The 20,154-nt window shown below is 44.2% G+C and overlaps 1 protein-coding gene across 1 annotated transcript in view; it reads right to left on the bottom strand.

Annotated features, from left to right (window-relative positions):
* The window catches only part of LOC143283299 (prolow-density lipoprotein receptor-related protein 1-like), a 264,347-nt gene extending 244,703 nt beyond the window's left edge, over positions 1-19,644 (bottom strand). Inside the window, exon 1 of the mRNA XM_076589486.1 lies at positions 19,233-19,644. Coding sequence (XP_076445601.1) covers positions 19,233-19,323 — 91 coding nt within the window. The 5' untranslated portion in view covers positions 19,324-19,644. The remainder of the gene's footprint in view (positions 1-19,232) is intronic.
* Positions 19,645-20,154: the final 510 nt, after the last annotated feature.

The following is a 20,154-nucleotide window of genomic DNA, read 5'->3' as shown; positions in this document are numbered from 1 at the left end:
CCACTACTCGAAATAGCATCACCGCTATTGCGTTGCACAACCAACTGAAAGCCTCTTCATGCGAAAAACATTACACACACGCGCGCAAAGCACACTTACACACATCCGAATGCGTACGTGTACACACACACACACACACACACACACACACACCGCAAACAAGCCAGAGGAGAAAGCACAAATGACGATGATGAATCCAGCATGCAAAATACGCACTGAACTGGCACAAGTTTTTTTTGTTGTTTTTAACTGAACGTGGACAGAAAGTTCGGGGGAGAGGGAGTTGTTTCTTTTTTGTTCTTTTTTGTTGTTTTCAGGCCAGAAACGTGGTGGCCACCTGTCGTTCACTTCAGAATGGCATGCTTCCAGCCCAAGCCGTCATTCCACAGCTCAAACAGTCTGCCAGGACCTGAACCATTCTCTCCACCTCGCCCCCCCCCCCACACACACACACCCCTCCACTCCCCACCCACCCCGGGAACTCTGTGTCGAAGATCTTTAATAGTAAATACGAAGAGCGCACGTCATCTCCACCAACTGTTACACAACATTATCAAAGTACTACAATCCCAAATTAGCGTGTGTGTGTGTGTGTGTGTGTGTGTGTGTGACTTGACATCTGAAAGTAACCACACATCGCACACACACTGAAGAGAAGAAGTATGTCTGAAGACACTCCCGTGTGTTGGGTACACTCACTAAAGGCCGAGGACAAAGAGAAAAAGACCCACCTGGGGTAACGAAAAGGACACACAGCTGGGGGGGTGGGGGGGGGAGACAGAGAGAGAGAGAGAAAGAGAGGGGAGGAGCAACGGGGCGGCAATGGATGGCAAGTAAAAAGGACAGCAACACAAGCACTGAGAAAACCAATGCCGTTTGAGTGTTAAGTGTACAGAAACGAACCCCTCCCGCACTCCAACCATCCGCTCTGGCCACCCGCTCTCGATCAATTCCTTTCCCAAATCGAAAATGGTTTTCGTGTATCGTTCTTGCTCAGCTGAGCGCGCGCTACCTGTGAAAAAATCTTTTCTTAAATAAAAACAACAACAACATAAGTCCGTACCGCTTAACAAAAGTGGGATCAAATCATCCAGTAACACGCCGAAGGGCGGTCATATAGATTAATTTATTCCCACGACACAGAAGATAAGGAGGTTTATTTTAGCTCACCTCAAACTGCTACAAGTAAAAGCGAACGAGGCAGATGTATTTTATGTTTGACAAACATGCAAACTGGTTATTCGTAAAGCCCTCAAACGAAAAAAAACATAAAAGGGTCTATAATGGGGGTGGCAGTTCTGCAAAGTGTGAGTGAGTGTATGAATGCATGTGATGGATATGAGTGTGTCAGTGTGTGTGTGTCTGTGTGTGTGTGTCTGTGTGTGTGTGTGTACGTGTATGTGTGTGTGTGTGTGTGTGTGTGTGTGTGTGTGTGTGTGTGTGTGTGTATGTGTGTGTGTGTGTGTGTGTGTGTGTGTGTGTGTGTGTGTGTGTGTGTGTCCTGATAAGTAGCTAAGTCAGAGAGAGAAAGAGAGAGAGAGAGGGTCGCTTTTGGGATGCGCGCGAGGGCAGAGACAAAGATGGCTGTGATGACCTGATGTCCGATCAACTGGCAACTGGCCATGCACACGGGTGCGCAAATGGTCACTGTCCAAACGGAGACCCGTCTCCCACCACCCCGCACAAGCATTTTGATGCGTGCAAGGAAAGTTGACCAGCACAAACCCAACGCCGAAACATTACCGACTGACTCGCCACATCTGTGAAAATTAATTAACATGCTATATCTCTCACTGTCTCTCTGTCTCTCTCTCTCACACACACACACACACACACACACACACACACACACACACACACACACACACACACACACACACACACACACACACACACACTCACTCATATCCATCACACGCATACGAAATGCGGTGATCTTCAGAAACACCAAAGTGCTCCAACAATACGTATTTCACGTGGATACTTTCACAGCTGTCGCAAAAGACAAAAATTGACCGGTGACCACTTGGGAGGCAGGACATTCCTGTGAAAGGGGAGAAGCAATGTTCCTGCACAGTAGTGACCACCGACTGTAGGACAAAGGTGTCACATACATCTTGTTGTGGACTTAGGCTTGTCCCTTGGTGTCCAGCCTTGTCCCACAACACCGCCAGGGCTATCAAGTTGTGTACACACAACTACAGCCACCCTGAGCATAAGGTACCCCGGACATTTTAGCCTCCTCATTCCTCGTTTTAATCAGCAGTAGCAAAACAACAACAAACAAACAAAAAAGGGGGGAGGGGGTGGGGGGGAGCGGGGTTAATAGTCAGACTTTGCCTCGCCATTTACTGTGTACTAGCAATGAAAGGACGATTGTTTTTTCGTTAACCTCTCAAGGCCTGATCAGTGCACTGAGTTTATGCGATGATCAGGCATCTGCCATCTGTAGATGGATCCTTCCGCACGCTTTGACACCTCCATGAAACTGAAAACTGTAAAATCAATAACAGACTTGCAGGCGATGAAATGTACAATCGACTGCACAGGGTACAAGCTGCTCCTGTCGTCTATAAAGACGGTGTAGTTTCAGTTTGACACAAGGACACAATCAATTCCTGTCATGACTGGAGGTGGCACGATAGCTCGCTCCTCCGGCTGCCCGAATGCTTTCTGTAGCAATACATCAGTAAACTGAAAAAGTTAGACATTTTGGAAATACAACCTCCCCAATCAACTAACGTTTTACGCCATCAGAAGTTAGGGAATGAGCCTATGCCCACTGAAATTTGAGATGTCCTTTTACGATTATATATGTTTGAAATTAAGACTGGCGACGTCAATCCGGAGTGAGCCAGCTTTTCTCCTGGTAATTTATATCCTGTGGGGAGCTTTTTGTCCGGGGTATTGCTTTTCTGTTGCGTTGTCGTGCACTCCATCCACTGCTGACGACGACTGTCCGTACTTGGGGGGGGACCGAGACCAGTCAGTCTTCTCTCTGTCATTACACCATTCATGTGGAACTCGCCACGGTCGGAAACACTGTGGTTTTTGAGGCGCTAACTACCGTGAATAGCTCCCTCGCTGTCCCTCTTTGTGGGATCGTTTCAGGGTTTCACTCCACTTGCTCTTCCTTTCAAACCACGTTCCTGAGTCACTCAGTGCTTACCCCCCCACCCCACCCCATCCCACCCCCCTCCCCTTTTTTTTTCTTTGTGTGTGTAGGCACACCCATGGACTTACTTCGTTTCTCTTATTTCATGTTGAATAACATACACTATGTTCCACTAGGTTCGGCTCAACTGATGTAACACACTATGATGAAAGAGTTTGTATTATCTTTAAAAATCCATTTAAGAAATACGTTCCATACTGTAAAAGGGAACCGTGTTTTACCTTCAATGTCAGATATATTCAATATTCTATATTTTACCACCGGAAGCATTCAAAGACACACACACACACACACACACACACACACACACAAAAGCAATAAGCAAAGAAGTGGGTCTGCTAAAACACTGTAAACTATTTGTGAAACATTCCAGGTCCAGTTCTATCCCAGTTGTAATGAAAACGACATACACCACAAAATAAACTGTGAACAGGATCAAAATAATACACACCGTTCACACCACCAACAAGAGCGGACCACGACAAAGGACAAAAACAACCATATGCATTATTTTTATATTGGCAGCAAAGATGTTGTGCTCCTGTCGAATCAAATTACAATTTTTCGTTTGACATGTGGTGTTTTTGTTTGTTATTTTTGTGGTGTGTGTGTGTGTGTGTGTGTGTGTGTGTGTGTGTGTGTGTGTTGTGTGTGTGTGTGTGTGTGTGTGTTCTTTTCGGGGTTTTGGGGGGGCTTTTTCTTTTTCGTTTTTTTCGGGGTTTGTGTTTTTTTTTTTCGTTTTTTTTGTTGTTGTTGTTGTTGCTGTTGTTTTGTCATAGACACAACGACCCTCTGTTATTTTGATATCCGCGGAGGGTGTAAGCTGATCATACAGCACTGACAGGCCAGACCAGGTTGGACACGAACGAAGCCTAAATTAGGTATGGGTCGATTGAGGTACACTACCACCGACATTCAAAATAAAACTTAACTGAATGAATAAATGATTAATAAATAAAAATGAATAAATGAATAAGTAAATAAATTTAAGTCAGTCAGTCAATAAATCAATAATAAACAAAAGGTTCCAATCCCATGATCTAAGGCGTTCAAACTCTTGTCGAACTCTGTGCCTTTGTGATAGCGGTGATGTCAGTCGATGATTTTGCAGCGTAGCCGACCATGATGAAGGTCATTCTGTGGTTGCAACACCGGTGAAGCTTGCGGAAAGATAAGAGGACAGCTGATGCCAGCTTGTCCAAGCGTACACGACATGAAACACACTCTGTGTGTGTGTGTGTGTGTGTGTGTGTGTGTGTGTGTGTGTGTGTGTGTGTGTCTGTCTGTCTGTGCTCTGTCACGGCTTTTTTGCTTCTTTGTTTCTTCCGCAAAGGAAGTTTTCTACCAGTGTAAGTGTGTTTGTGCGTGTGCGTGCGTGTGTGTGTGTGTGTGTGTGTGTGTGTGTGTGTGTGTGTGTGTGTGTGTGTGTGTGTGTGTGTGTGTGTATTTCCAAAATATTTATATACATATATCTTTTTTTTTTAATTCAAATTTTGCATTATGACACACATACAGACATACATTAATCATGACAGTAAACTTCTAGAATAAACATGCTAGAAAGAAGAAAAGAAGAAACTGGGGGCTGGCTAATATCTATTTTGTTTTAAATCAACATCAATAGCAACTCCTTTGGAACAGTGTTTGTTGGTCTGTCTGTCAACATGTTTACGCAAACACGTGTGGGTGCAATCTCTCTGTGTGTATGTGATAAAAACAACTTACTTTTTAAAACTGCAGCTCCCTGTCTCTGTGACGGTCTGCAACGCTGGATCGGCACCCGCCTAGCAACACTTCAAAATCAGGAAACTTCGGAATTTATGAAAACAGCACAGGATTACAAATTGTTTTGTTTCGAATTAATTACGAATAGTTGTTTCGTTTTGACTTAATTACGAATAGCTGTTTAGTTCTGACTCTTGACAATGAGAGCAAGGCATTCCCCACAATATGATCATTGGAGAGAGGCCCAGCCCTCCTCAGCACACATCCTAACCCCCCCCTCACCCTCTAACTCGTCACTATCCATACGGAACCTGGTGGCGCATCATGCCCATTTTAAAATAGCTCACTGTGCGTTTGCTGCTTTCGACTCTAATTGATCCTCCTCCTCCTCTATTCATTGTTTGTACCACCCACCCCTCTCTCCATCTGTCTCTGATGATTGTGATCTCCCTTGTGATTTTCTAGCAAATTCGCACTATAAATTTCACACACCACAGTCATACTCACTTGCCCCAAATACACACCACACACAATTGCACCACTCACTGAGCCATAACACAAAAACAAGTAATTGTGTTGTTGTTGATTTGTTCGCACGAAGAGCATGTAGAGACGGAGTGTGATTTGTTGTTGAGCGAGGTAGGATGGTAGCCGCAAACGACTGCGGCAGTACCCCAAACAAAAATCGTTCAACTTTCTACTGTCGTTGTTCAGTTTGGACTTCATTACGGGTTGTTGTTTTTTCCCCCGACTGTGTAACAGATTCTTGTTTTGTTTTGTCTTTGCTACAAATTGTTCTGGTGTTCCGCTTGGACTTTTATTATGAATCGTTGATTTGCTTTGACTTTATACGATTAGTTCTTATGCTTTTACTTCATTACGAATCGTTGTCACGTTGTGCTTCTGCTGCTCTCTTCTCTCTCTCTCTCTCTCCACCCCACACATGCACACTCCTGCACACATACACACACGCGCGCGCGCGCGCGCGTCCGCGCTCGCAACACTCCACAGCACACCATTCCAAACTAACTGAAGAGGCCACAAGACACAAGGCATTGCCTCACACGAGGCTTATGACATTTCCGGGTTGAAGAGAGCCCAAGTCCCTGGGCCCAGACACACAGTCTGAGACTACCCCCACCACCAGCTCTGAAGGGCTTGTCTGATCCGATAACGGGAATCACTGGGGACGCACTCGACCTCGCCACATTTTTAATTCAATAGTTCTTCAGCTGCTGCTGACTTTTTGCTTGCGTCTTGGACTCTTAATCTCGTCCTCCTCCTCCTCTATTTACATCTGTTTGCTACCCACCCACCCTCTCTCTCTCCTTCTGTGCGTCTGATGTAATTTGGTGATTTCTTTGGTGATTTGTTACTTTAAAGCAGATTTCATTTCGCTGATTACTTATAAACTCTTCCCCCAAACACACACACAGACACACAACACACAAACACACACACACACACACACATGCACACACACACACACACAACACACACACACACGTACGAGGTGTGTGTGTGTGTGTGTGTGTGTGTGTGTGTGTGTGTGTGTGTGTGTGTGTGTGTGTGTTGTGTGTGTGTGTGTGTGTGTGTAAAGAAAGAGAATAAGAGAGAGAGAGAGAGTGTATGTGTGTGTGTGTTAGTGAGTGTGTGTTTGTCCGCACGATCGCGCGCGTATGTCCCTGGCCAAATACATTAAACATTCATTCACTGTTCCTCTCACACTCTCTCTATTTGACCGGAATATCAAGTACTGGTGGTGTGTGGGTGGGTGTGCATGGGAGAGAGGGTCCTTGATTCCCGGCCATGCTGCTGGGTTCCTTGTACATGAAATGTTTGTACTATTGACGGAAAACTGTGGTGGTACAAAACAGATGGTGCTGCTGTTTTGGTGGCGACGACCTGTTTGGAAACGCAAACTGGAAACGACAACCTGTTTAAGAACGAACTGTAGACTGATCACCGTCCTTGCATGTTTCGCCCTGCTTGTTCCCTGCTTCAATGGCTCCCATCTGCATACAGACCTTGAAGTAAACATATAAAAGATTTTAACTAATTTCTGAGAATATAACTATGTGCTCTCTCTCTCTCTCTCTCTCTCTCTCTCTCTGTCACCTTGCCTCTGGCTACGTCCGTCTGTTCATCCAACTCCTCATCCTAACCCCCTCCTCTTCCCCTCTCTGTAATGCATGCTATTATCACACGCTCTTTGCACGAGTGCAGCATTCCGAACACAAAAAGTCAAATCGCCCACCCCTCTCATGCACTTTTCCAACTCCGGGAGGGGAGTGGAGAGAAATTCTGAACACCAGAGGATTCCGCGACGGGCCATTTGCTGACCATCCATCGACACCAAAAAAACAGCCCAGCCCCTCGTAAAAAACAACAACAACAAAACAGCGGCTGTCAGGGGGAGCTGTATGTGAACTGTCTACACCGCTGTCCGAAAAAAGCCCTGAAGGGCTCTATCGATTTCCCTGACCCCCGTGTTCAGCACACATGTTTTCGTAATTCTATCTGCTTCGAATTCCAATGAAGTCGGGCCCCATCTTTGTGCGTGATCAATGGAGTGGCTTGCGTCCAGAGATGGGTGCTGAGCGGCTCTGGCATTCATGCGGACCCCAACTGTTACATGCACAGCAGGCAACCAAGCTTGTGCGATGTGTGGCCCGTTGCTTTCGCACACTGAGGCAAGTCTCGTCGAATAGGTTTTGACAGCAGCATTTACCACCGACCAGCTGTCGAAAGCGTTTCATGGCAGTATTACTCCCAACCAGTTTTTTGTTTGTTTGTTTTGTTTGTTTGTTTTTACCGAAGCAACCCGAAGCGGAAGTACTTTTTGCGTCACAGTTTCATGTCCGGGTGTGGCGACTGTACTGGAAACATAATATATAACTGGATATGTATGCCTAGAGAGAGAGACAGACAGACACTATACAGACACTATACAGAAATAGACAGGGAGAGATAGACATAAACAGAGAAAGAGAGAGACCGGATTGTGCATGTTTCATTTGCACGTTCTTATTCAACCGAATGATGTATTTTGAACTTTTATAATAAAGAAATTTCGTTGCTTGATCATCCTTCATCCTTCTCCCTCATCCCCTCTCTTTTATTCAGCCATTCAATCGTTTTTCCAAGAAAACAAAACTGAATCACATACGTGTTTATCTGTCGCTTAGCTTTTTATTTGTTGCGTGTATTTCAAACTCGCAAAAGATCCATCTGTGATTACCACTCAACAATGCAAAGACACGAAATGTAAAAGAATTATACCAGAAAACAAGCAAAACCAATGAGCAATCATACACAAAGCGACAAAACAAACTTCGTTTTACACTACACAGATACGCGAGACAGTTTGACACTTTGACAAAACAAAATACACTTAACGAATTTTGGTATAATTATGTATATCAAGGTACATGCTAGGCAGTATCTCTATTACTGAATTCCATCACATCCCTCAAAATTGCCCTCCTCCCCACATCCGAAAGTGCGCCCTTTCATCCTTCTCTCTTCCCGATCTCAAACGCACCTACCAAAATTTTGTGCGTTACCAGCGTGCTTGACGTTCGTTAAAACTTTTGATGCGGGAATATTTACTGAACGTGGCAACATAATCACACTGATCTTTGACCAGGGGGTTTCGAAACCCTTGTCTGAAGAAACCACGCACGCTTATCTTTCCGTTTCGTTTCATCGCGTGGGGGAGTGAATCTGATGATATGCTTTCCAATTTCCAAGAACACGACGGACGGCATGTGTGAATCTGTTCCCTCTGTTAATCAGACGTTCTGTTGTTTCACATTTACGTCATTAAGAATGCCAACGACGTGCATTGATAGGGACTGAGAAGAGTGACCACATGACCACGAAAACGCATCTTTACACTACTGTGAAGAAACCAACCAACCACATAGTCTCTACACATCACAAAGTGTTTCATTAACAGAAGCATGTGGGTCTGTGGCATAGGTGTGGGGTGGGATTGGATGAGGGTGGAGAAAGGGTATTAGTTTTCACCAAACTGTTGAAATTCCACGACTCATTGGAGATAAGGTGCCGCTGATTATCGACCGAAAAGCGTCAGAAACAGGGCTGTCTGGAAAGACCTCATCACTGTCTACCATCAGGCTGCCGGTGACACCCCATCCTCACATTCCACCCACCGCGGAAGTCTGCAATTTCTGAGGAGGAGGAGAGGGAGAGTTAGGATGCTAAATCATGAATAATGGAGGGGTGAGTTTGCGGGAGGGAACTCATTTCGGATACACAGCGGGAGGACAAAATCTCTCCCTCTCTCTGCCCGTCTTTCAATACATATATGAATATATATGTGTGTGTGTGTGTGTGTGTGTGTGTGTGTGTGTGTGTGTGTGTGTGTGTGTGTGTGTGTGTGTGTGTGTGTGTGTGTCTGCGCGCACGTTCGTGTATGTTCGCGATCGTTTGTGATTGAATATTAAGAGAGAGAGAGAGAGAGAGAGAGAGTGTGTGTGTGTGTGTGTGTGTGTGTGTGTGTGTGTGTGTGTGTGTGTGTGTGTGTGAGCGCGCGTGCGTGTGTGAAAAACATACCAGATCCATGTACATTATCGCGATAGGGTGATTATAACTGGTTGGGGACGGAAAGGAACACAGAGAGAGAGGAAGGGAAGTAAGAGGAAGAAAGCGAGAAAATGATACAGGGGACAGGAACAAAGGCACAGGCAAACAGAAACAAAGACAAGACAGAGAGACTCTGGTCCAAACGTGACACTGACCGACCCACCCTCCTTCCTCTCCCCTCCCCTCCCTTCCCTTCCCCACATCCCCGCCTAACTGATGAACGATGCCCAGTGACAGACGTCAAGAGTAGCCCCTCCGTTTAGTCAGACCCCCACACCCCCTCCTCCCACTCCTCCACACCCCTTTCCAATAACTGGCCCACTCCAGCAAAGGGGGGCAGACAAGACAAGACAATACAACAAGGCACAGGCAGCAGCCAGCCTGCAAGAAAAGCGCCTTTGTCCTCCCCTGCACTGTCCTGCTCCCAGGCTCAATCTGCCGCTCCTTTGACAGCCTCAGGCTCCATCGGTCTCCCTTCATCAGGGGGGAGCGGATAGCTGGGGAAGGCGCAAGGATTCAAAAAGGATCAATCCAAGAAATGCAGGACACGACACAGGGGGAAACTCCAAGTCCGCCACCATCAATCAGCCAACGACTTGCAGAACAGAGGTGGGGGTGAGGGGGGTGGGGGGGGGGAGTGGTTGATAGAAAGCCCCTCTCTCCACTTGAGGGCATTAAGACACAACCGAAGAAATGTGCAGACAGAGAAAAACAAGACTGCTGGAATGAATGTGCAGAAAGAACAGAACCAATACCGATGAAACGATCCCGCGCATACTGTGAAACAACAACAGAAAAAGGAGCACTGTAAAAGCGAGACAAAGGAAAGCAGAGGGAAGGAAAAAATATCTATTTAGGCGGAGCACTGTGCCTTGATAGCGTATCATCTCCAGACACGTCTTCAAACAAAACTTCGGACTGCTTACACAAAGGCCTTCGGTAACTGAGGACTCTTAAACGGAGATAAAAATGGGGGGTAATGGGGTATAATGAGGGAAGAGGAGGGAGAAATGAAACGGGGACAATAGACATAGATCATACAATTGCGTCGGTATTTGCACACTGACGCGCGCGAGGGAGGAGATTCTGAGACAGCTAAAGAGAAAGACAGATGGATAAAGAAAAAGGGGGAAACAACGAAGAAAAAACAGAACTTGGAAGAGACAGACATTGATTTTGCGATCGTACATACATCATACTGCGAAACTGGGAGGGGGGGGGGGGGCGCGGGGAGCGCTCAGGATTCAGGACTCAATTTACTTGTCGTAAACCTCATCGAGGGTGTGCGAGGGGGGTGGGGAGCACTCTCTTACATATCTGCATTATTAGTTATATCATCTAAAAATTCGCAACCCACCATTCAACGTCCCTGGTACCTTTATGCAGTAACCAATGACAGTGTATAATCCGAACCAACAACATTTTCAATTTTTGATATTAATATGCTGTTCAACAAAGATGACCAAACAGACAGCACTGAGACTAGCAGATTAAAACGGAGTGACGAGCAGACTAACTGGGAAAGCGACTGGCCAGATTAACAGAAGTTGAGGACTAGCATAATGGAAGTCTCTCCGACACCTTCCAACTTCAACGCTGTGTGAAGTCCACAAAACAGGCATCTCTATATATAACTGCTGACAGAACGAACAGGACTTGCTGTGCAACACATCTGGATGTCCTCCCACGGGCAAGTCAGAGAGGACACGTGACACGTCAACAACCACGGTGTGTGTGGGCGGATTGGAAAGCATGCCCCATACTGACATTTTGTTTGTCAATACCTGAGCCGTTCAGCCCCTGGCCTGTCAAATCCTCCAGCATCAGCAAAGGGCGACAGCAGTATTTGCCCCCGTTCTTCTGCTGATGCTGGGGGCTGTGTGGGGGAAGAGACAGGAGAGGAGAGGGCGCGTATGTATGTATGTATGTATGTATGCATGTATGTCTCTCTCTCTCTCTCTCTCTCTCTGTCTCGCTATATATATAATCATATATGTATATATAGATCTATGTGTGTGTGAATATAATTATATAGTCGACTCCATAGAAAAGCCTTGTTAGCCTACAATATCTCAGTGAAAACCTTCATCTAGGGATCTGTACATTAAAAAAAAAAAAAAAAAGTCCTGTTAAAACTTCAGCCAAGCGAACCAACGCTGTGAGACTCCTAAAAAGATACAATGTCAAATCAGAAAGTATACCCAGTCCATTAGAGGTACTTCCTATCACCTGTCTGTCGTCCCTTCCCTCCTTTCTCTCCGCCCCTCCCACTACACGCCCCTCTACATCCTGTCTGCCCTCCATGTTGGTAGCTTACTCCGAGTGTCAACACGGGGAAGGCTTTGATGTGGTCTCCCCACTACAGGTCCACTCAACACCAAGTGGCCGCCTCACCTGAGATGGTCACGAGGATGCCGTCTCACAAAAGCCCCGACCTGACGGTACAGATTAGCTTTTCGCGGAGCCCAGCATACGTTTGTCACGAACAGGAGGGCTTTTCGGGTCCCCATGAAAATGTCTGTCAACTTAGTGTCAAGATTTGGATGGCGTTACATCGCTGCCTTAGAAACCGGGAGCAGAAGGACTAACGTCTGGCCCATAAAAATGACTCAATCAGTCCACCTGCCTCCTGTCCTGGGCTATCGCTACCTGGGGGAGCGATGACGGCTATGTCGTCCCACAAACGCTTCTGATCTCCCTTAGGATCAGGATCAGGATCAGGATTTGGGGCGTTGTTTTATACAACTTAGCCATTTTTGCCTTTTTATGCCCCTTCAGATTTGCTCCTTTACATTGTTGGTCAGGTCGTTGACTAGCTCAGTCATTTTATCCATCAAAGTCAAATTTCGTTTTTGTCAATAACTCGTTAGCAATCGGTCCTGGCTTTTTATGCATCAAACCATCGAGTGCTCTCTTTCCCGAGCCCAAATTTGAACAGCTCTGTGACTTGTGGTGATCACTTTCAAACACACCGAAAAATCAGCAATCTGTGTGTGTGTGTGTGTGTGTGTGTGTGTGTGTGTGTTCTTGAGTCTTGAGTTTGCGTCGAGTTCCTTCAGGATGACTGTTGGTGTGAATTGATCAGTCAACAAACCGACAAACATACCACGTTTATCCGACATTCTGTCTCAGTTTTGTGTCTCACACGTGGATTAATACGGTCCCGTTTCTGAGAACTATCAGTAACGAACATGCTAAGCATACTATTTTTCAACAAAGGCACTATTTGTCTGTTCCGGCGCTGCAGTAATTTGAAATGCTAAGTTTGAACATGATAAAGAAGGAATTGGAAAAAAAAATTCTATGGAGAAATTAGCGTTGGTTTGTTGCTTTTGTTGTGTGTGTGTTGTTGTTTGTTGGTTGGTTGTTGTTGTTGTTTGTTTTGTTTTGTTTTTTGTTTTTGGTGTGTGTGTGTGTGTGTGTGTGTGTGTGTGTGTGTGTGTGTGTGTGTGTGTTTTCTTTTCTTTTATTTCAATTCCAGACCCCAATTCGCTCCTCCCCTGCCCTAATCTCATAAACAAAATTTTCTTCCAAACGCTTATCATACAAAACGAAAATAATACAAACTGCCAATTCTGGATTTTTTTCACCTGCACTTTATCAAATTTCAGAATGCACAATGGGATGTGCGTTTTGATCTTTAAATTATTGATTCTTGTGAATGTGTGAGAAAGCAAGAGAAAGAAGATAGTCACTGTAGCTCACATCTTCAAATACACGTGCACATTGCATGGTTTCTATGCGACAACTTCTTGTCTGCTAACTAAATGTCTCTTAGTTAAGTATGCAAAATATTTCTTGAACAGATCTATAGAACACCCCAACAAGATGTTTCAGTAAGTACATGAACAATGGACCCGTGAATGAATGCCCTTCTAGTGGAGTCATAGTGCAACTTCCTTACTTTTGACTCATCAAGTCCTGACCAGAGCTACTGAGCTAACACAGCACTACAATTTTTACATCAATGAAACCGAAAGTGATTACATCTGCATCCTGTTCCGATCATAGAAAAAGGCCTGAACTAATTGTTATTACTGCAATGTCAATGAGTGAAACCAAAAGAGGACACATGAGCATCCTGTTTTGTTCCGAGAAAAGGCCAGAAACTATTATTTCCACAAATTTCTCCTTCCACTTTTTCCTTTCTTTGTTCCCCTCAGATACTCATATTGTATGCATACATGACAGCATTATACATACATCCTATATATAGATATAATATATATATATAGATGTGTGTGTGTGAGAGAGACAGAGAGAGAGAGAGAGAGAGAGAGATAAAACATGCACGTAAACATCTGTTTTCCATATCAATGTGTACACAAGTGCAGAAGCATGAATGAGACAGTATGCATGAATGCCTCTTTTGTGTGTGTGTGTGTGTGTGTGTGTGTGTGGCGAAGGCGGGTGGGTGGCTGAAGAGCAAGCATTTTCTGATTCTGTTTTTCTCCCTTCCTTCATGATCATAATGTGAACAGTGACACCAACACTTATCTTCCCAGTCCTGTGACATAGCCTTAATCATAGCATTTAATGCTGCCACCAGAAAGTTTCATTCACAACGTCTAAGCCAACTGAGAGATCTAAATTCCACGTTGAATGCTAAGTAAAACAAACAGTGGTGTCAGACGACAAACATAAGCATATTACATATACCCATGGATAACATCACGCAAACCCTCGGCAACGCTTTTCGTCACATTACTGTTAACTGAGCAGGCAAATCAGATATATTATACCACCTAAGACACAGCCAAGATCCCTAACTTGGGTCTCCTGGATTGATTACAAAAGGGCTTAGTTCAGCATTATATATATATCCAAGCAAGGGATTGCCCAGCTATGAAACGGAGGAGAAGGATCGGTGTCTGTGTCTCAGCTCAGCAGTCAAGCAGACAACACAACTTTCAGCCTACCCACACACCTGGAAAACAGCCTAAAACTACCCATGGCAGACCCCCCGACACATGTACTGCTTCTCTCGCCTGGACATTCTACCCATTCAATGTACCCAGCCTACAAAGGAACAGAAACCAAACTAATTTTTCAGCTGGTTTGAATGGGTGAAGCAAGGCAAGCAGAGCGTAGTTTCCTCAGTACACTCCCTCCCTTCATTATGTAGTAGTTGAGTGTTTTACTCTCAAGTACAAAACATGGTACTTGACATGTAACTTGTACACAGGTATGAATTCCCACCCAGAACACTAGAACAGTGGATGGTATCAAATTTACCATGTTGTTGTTTCTCCTAAGGAATAAATAGATGTACAGATATTTATAAAATATACAGAGACTGAGAAAGAAATGAAACTGAAGTTAACTTTCCACACGGTTTTCTCTACATGAACATGTATACATAGTATTAGTATGAAATATCAAAATCAGAATGTGCATGCATTCATGTGTGTGTATATATATATATATATATATATATATAGTGTGTGTGTGTGTGTGTGTGTGTGTGTGTGTGCATGTGTGTGCGTGTGTGTGTGTGTCCTTATCCATTTATATATATGTATGCCTGCTAATGCATACTATCACGTATCAGAACAGGAAGAGAAGTGTTATAAATTAAAACATTGCTTTTTTATAACCAGAAGTGTCATAAATTACAACATAGCTTTTTTTTTATAACCAAAGCACCCATTCAAAAAAACTGTTTTTCCACATGCTTTGCACATGACAGATCACCCTCACACAACATGATTTCATGAAGTGCATGAACATAACATCCAAAACAATAGCAATACTTATATTTCTGTAACAGTGTAAGAATGGAAATCAGATGTTGTGTGCACCACAGAAGTGTAAAATAACAACAACAACAATTTTTGTTCAGGACATTGTAGAAAAATGTCCATTCTTTTCAGTGTGACTAAAAATGCAATATTTGATAAAACAGCATTTCACCAGTTTCAAAGAATCAGACCATACTGAATTCTGTGCATCCAATCATTTTCTAAAACTGAAACTTTAGTATGATAGAAAGTAACAGAAAGGGTTGCTTGAATATATATGCATCTGACACTGCCCCACTTCTTTCTAAAACTCTAGAGCTGTGTACAATTCCTCAAAAAGATTAAATCAACCTAGTTAGCACACCGAGAGCAATCTCAAACAAGTCAATACAGACGAGGTCAACGTCTCCTCTCTGTACGACAAGAAATTCTGCCGAGGCTTAAAAGGCTCAGTGAAACCTGAAATGGGATAAGTTATCTCTGACTGCGGCCGATCCTTCACCCACAGGACAAGTCACTGTCACACAGACTATCTATCTCACTTTCAATAATGGGGACAGCCTTGTGTCTGCACACCCACCCCTCATGCTACACCAGTCAGCCCACCACTCTGTGATTGCTTTTCGCTTCTGGTTTTTCAGTCTAGGGTCTGGCTCCTGGGTCAGCCTGGGTAGGAGAGCGAGTACAGTAATCCACCGCCGCTTGTGTAAGTGTCATGGGCGCTTGTGTAAGTGTCATGGGCGGCGCGGGTGACTGGGCAAAAAATGTCTCCCTGAATCCATACAATCCATACAATCTGTACACTGGGTGTGTATTTAATGTTAACAAGTGTCCAGGCTGGGGTGACAGACAAACTATTCTGTTACTTGCAAGAGAGAGACAGGGGTGAGGTTAGGGTCAGGGATGTGGAGGTAGGTGGATGGGAATGTGGGCAGCATAGTCTAGATCTATCTACATGGATGTTGTATTCTGTCAGATTCAGAAACATGGGACAGGTTATGAATGTATGGCAGGTAGTATGTCTATAGATCTCTGAACTGCAAAGAAAGAAAAAGTCAAAACTGTGTAGGTTGCAGTGCTGGACAGCTCTTTTCAACTGATTTCAATTGACTTACACTTAAGGAAAAATAATAAATATCATGATCTGACTTAGAATACATGTGCAATGACATTCTTAGTTTGCACAGACTAATCTTTTTTTCCTACTCATAATTTTCATCACTTGCAGCAGCACAGCTTGTACACTCTCAAATAAAATATCATGCATGCATGTCAGATATATATATATATATATATATATATATATACATACATACATATATATATATATATATATATATATATATATATATATATATATACAGAGACCAGAAAGAAATGCTGAACTGTGAGACTGAATGATTGTAAACATGAGATAATCATCAAACGTCTGTAATGTCACAGTGCCACAACTGGCTACTGGAACATTCAAATTACCTGAAGGCAATCATGCTCAGTGGAAACTATTTTTGTAGTAATTCTACAAAGTAACATTGGAGACAGTACAGAGACAGTCAGTCTGTGACATCACATCAACAATGTGAGTCAGCTGATAACTGCTTGCTCCTGGCTACTTGGTTCGTTTTGTTTTGATTGTGTTTTCAATGATAATCTTAAAGATAAAATCATTTTCCGGGCAGAAAAAAACAAATACTGCTCCAGATATATATAGATACAAATCATTAACTGAAAAGGACATTTGTAGTATTGTACTAACTAGACCACATGAAATTCTGCTGATCTCAAACAAGGTGTCCAGTAGCATTTTTCAAATGCTCTACACACACACACACACACACACACACACACACACACACACTCACTACCTCTCTCTCTCTCACACACACACACACATACACACACACACAGAATCTATAAATACATGTGTGTAAACATGCATGCATGCACAAACACACACACACACACACACACACACACACACACACACACACATACAGACATGTACACATTCAATCTGTGAATGGGTATGCACAAATTTATACTACCACATAATATGTTGAAATCAAATACAGCATTTTACTGATTATATATTATACATATTCAATAGTCATGATTATATGAATTTATATATATATTATACAAGTACATACTGTACATTATACACGATCAAAATATGCTCTGCACTCTGGGCCTTTGTGCACACACACGTGTGTGTGCGTGTGTGTCTGTGTCTGCGTCTGTACCTCTGTGTGTGTGTGTGTGTGTGTGTGTGTGTGTGTGTGTGTGTGTGTAAGTGTGCATGCATGCACATGCTCTTGTTTGTTTAGACCTATCCAATTCATCAACCAGGCTAACTCCGGCAAGCTCTGTACCACCAGAAATGAGGCCAAAACCAACAACACTGCGATATTGATGACTGCACAACTGATGGCCAAACTAATCTTTTGCCAGGACCATTACAGACTGGTATGAACTGCATATGGGGACCAACACTGCCCCTACTCCTAAGGCTTTCCAGTTGTATGAACCATCTGTTACCTTCTCTCTCTTTTTATCCAAGATTGGCACGCTTCACTGTGTGTGTGTATAACTATCCCCAAAAGTGCTGAATCAGTAAATGAGACTCCACACATTATCTGCAGAAGATATATTTTATTTCAATGTAAAACTGGGAGGGAAGTGGGGGTGGGGTGGTGATGTCTTGTGTGAGTGTATCATACTGTATTGTGTATGACATGCACTGACATATGTCTACAGAAATGAAACATCCATAAGCATATTTTTATGACTTTGTGGGTTATGTATATGTTGCAAAACTGGAACATCAGTATGTTTTTGTTTGTTTTGTTTTTTTTTCCATTCTCAATAACAAACTAATACATTTTCCACAAGTCTGATCAAAGCTCATCTCAGCTGCATACATGTACATGTCCGTACACATACATAAAGTATACAAACATTGATTTTTTCTGGGACTGTTTCTCTGTACTACAATATAGATTATATATTCACGTTTTGAACGTAAAACATGTGCATTTGCATCTAAACATGTACAGGTACATACATAAAATGTAACTTGAGTCAATGGGAAGCTTGTTTCTGTGCACACACACACACACACACACACACACACACACACACATCACTTTGAGCTACAAAATTAGACTTTGTGCATGCTGCAAGACAGAAATTTTGTGAAACAGCTTTACAATTGTAAATATTAGTCCTGCACTTTTAAGTATACAATACACTCTACAAAACAAAGAGTGTAATTACACAACACATAACACATGTACACATAAGCACTGATGATAATAAACACATTCCACATGTATGCTGTAACCAGAGGGAAGATTCAAGGCCGGATAGTGACAACAACAAGTGATGGGGCTTGGACGGGGGCAGGAGGGGTATTATCAGTAGCTCCCGAGCTCAGGGCAGTGTGACAAAAGCGGACCCTTCCTGCTCGGCTGGACCTGTCAACACTAATCGAGATCGCAGGTCAGAGTGAGAGACAGCAAAGCAGTCGGCCACACACCTGAGACTGTGGCCCTGACTAGGGTGGACAGTTGGGGCAGTCCCCACTGCGTCAAGATAGGGAGGGGGTGAGGGGGGAGGGGTTCTTTTGCTCTCTGATGGTGCCTGCCTTCGGTTCGACTGCACGAAACACCTGGAGAATGGTGCAAACTTTTTTACAATGCAAGCACCTATTCCGCTCTAAACAAAAAACCCGCACTGAACAGAACAACTGCAATTAAAACTGGGCGTGTTTTTGATCAAGATCAAACGGCTAAGAATTGCACAAACGATCGATGACTGCATTCTCAAGCGCTCTCTCAAAGTTTCACTGGAAACGTGATAGCGCCGGTTGGTGCGTGCGGAGAACAGAGTACACACTGTGACCCCGTGTGCGAACGTGACTGTATGTGTGTGTGTGTGTGTGTGTGTGTTATGTTTGTGAAAGAGTGTGTGTGCCTTACCTTGAAGTGCCCCAGTTGCACTGTGCGGGAGCAGAAGGGTCGAAGAAGCCAGCAGCAGAAGTAAACTCCAGTGAAATTTCAGTCGCAGCATGGCTGCGGGCAAGTGTCCGAGCCGACCTCAGGCTCTCAAAGCTCACACCTCACAGTCACACAGGAGTGGGATCCCCGGCAACTCACATTCAGAGAGATCTATCAATGAAACTTCGCTCTTGTGTGTGTGTCGGGGGGAGAGAGCACGGTGTGTGTCGTCGGCACGTTGCTTCTGAACTGGCCTCTCTGTGCCTGTGCTGCCTCACCATAGCGGGTTCTCGCACACCGGCCCCCAGGAACTCATGGCTGTGACGTCATTTCGATCTCGCGGCCCGACCAGGCCACCGCGCGAGCAGACGACACTTTGGTGGAGTGCGGAGGATCTCCGCCTTCAAAGGGATGAAAGGACATCACCGCCGGCCGCGCGCGTTGTTCTGATGGAAGCTTGCAGTGTTAATGTGTGTGTGTGTGTCTGTGTCTGTGTGTGTGTGTGGTTCGTTCATTTCTTCGACGACTATATCCACAGTTTTGTGTGTGTGTGTGTGTGTGTGTGCGTGTGTGTGTGTGTGTGTGCTTGTTGTTTTAATTGTTGTTGTTTATTGATTTTACGTCTGTTCACGCAGAGTGATATCAGACAACAACAGCAACAACAACAAAGTGGATGGGGGGGGGGGGCAGTTAGAAGGTGGGTGGTGACATAACTGATGATAAACTAACTGGATAAGGGAAGTGTGGCCTGAGTGTATATGCTCTGTGTGTGTGCGTGCGTGTGTGTGTACGCGCGCACATGTGTGTGTGTGTGTGTGTGTGTGTGTGTGTGTGCCAATACTGACGTTTCCAGTGCATGATATGCATCAGTATAAACACACTGAACATGTGGGAAAATATACTT

Source organism: Babylonia areolata, chromosome 1 (assembly GCF_041734735.1).
Source record: "Babylonia areolata isolate BAREFJ2019XMU chromosome 1, ASM4173473v1, whole genome shotgun sequence".
NCBI lineage: Eukaryota > Metazoa > Mollusca > Gastropoda > Neogastropoda > Buccinidae > Babylonia > Babylonia areolata.
Note: the sequence above shows the minus strand (reverse complement) of the source record. Positions and strands in the feature narration are given on the sequence as shown.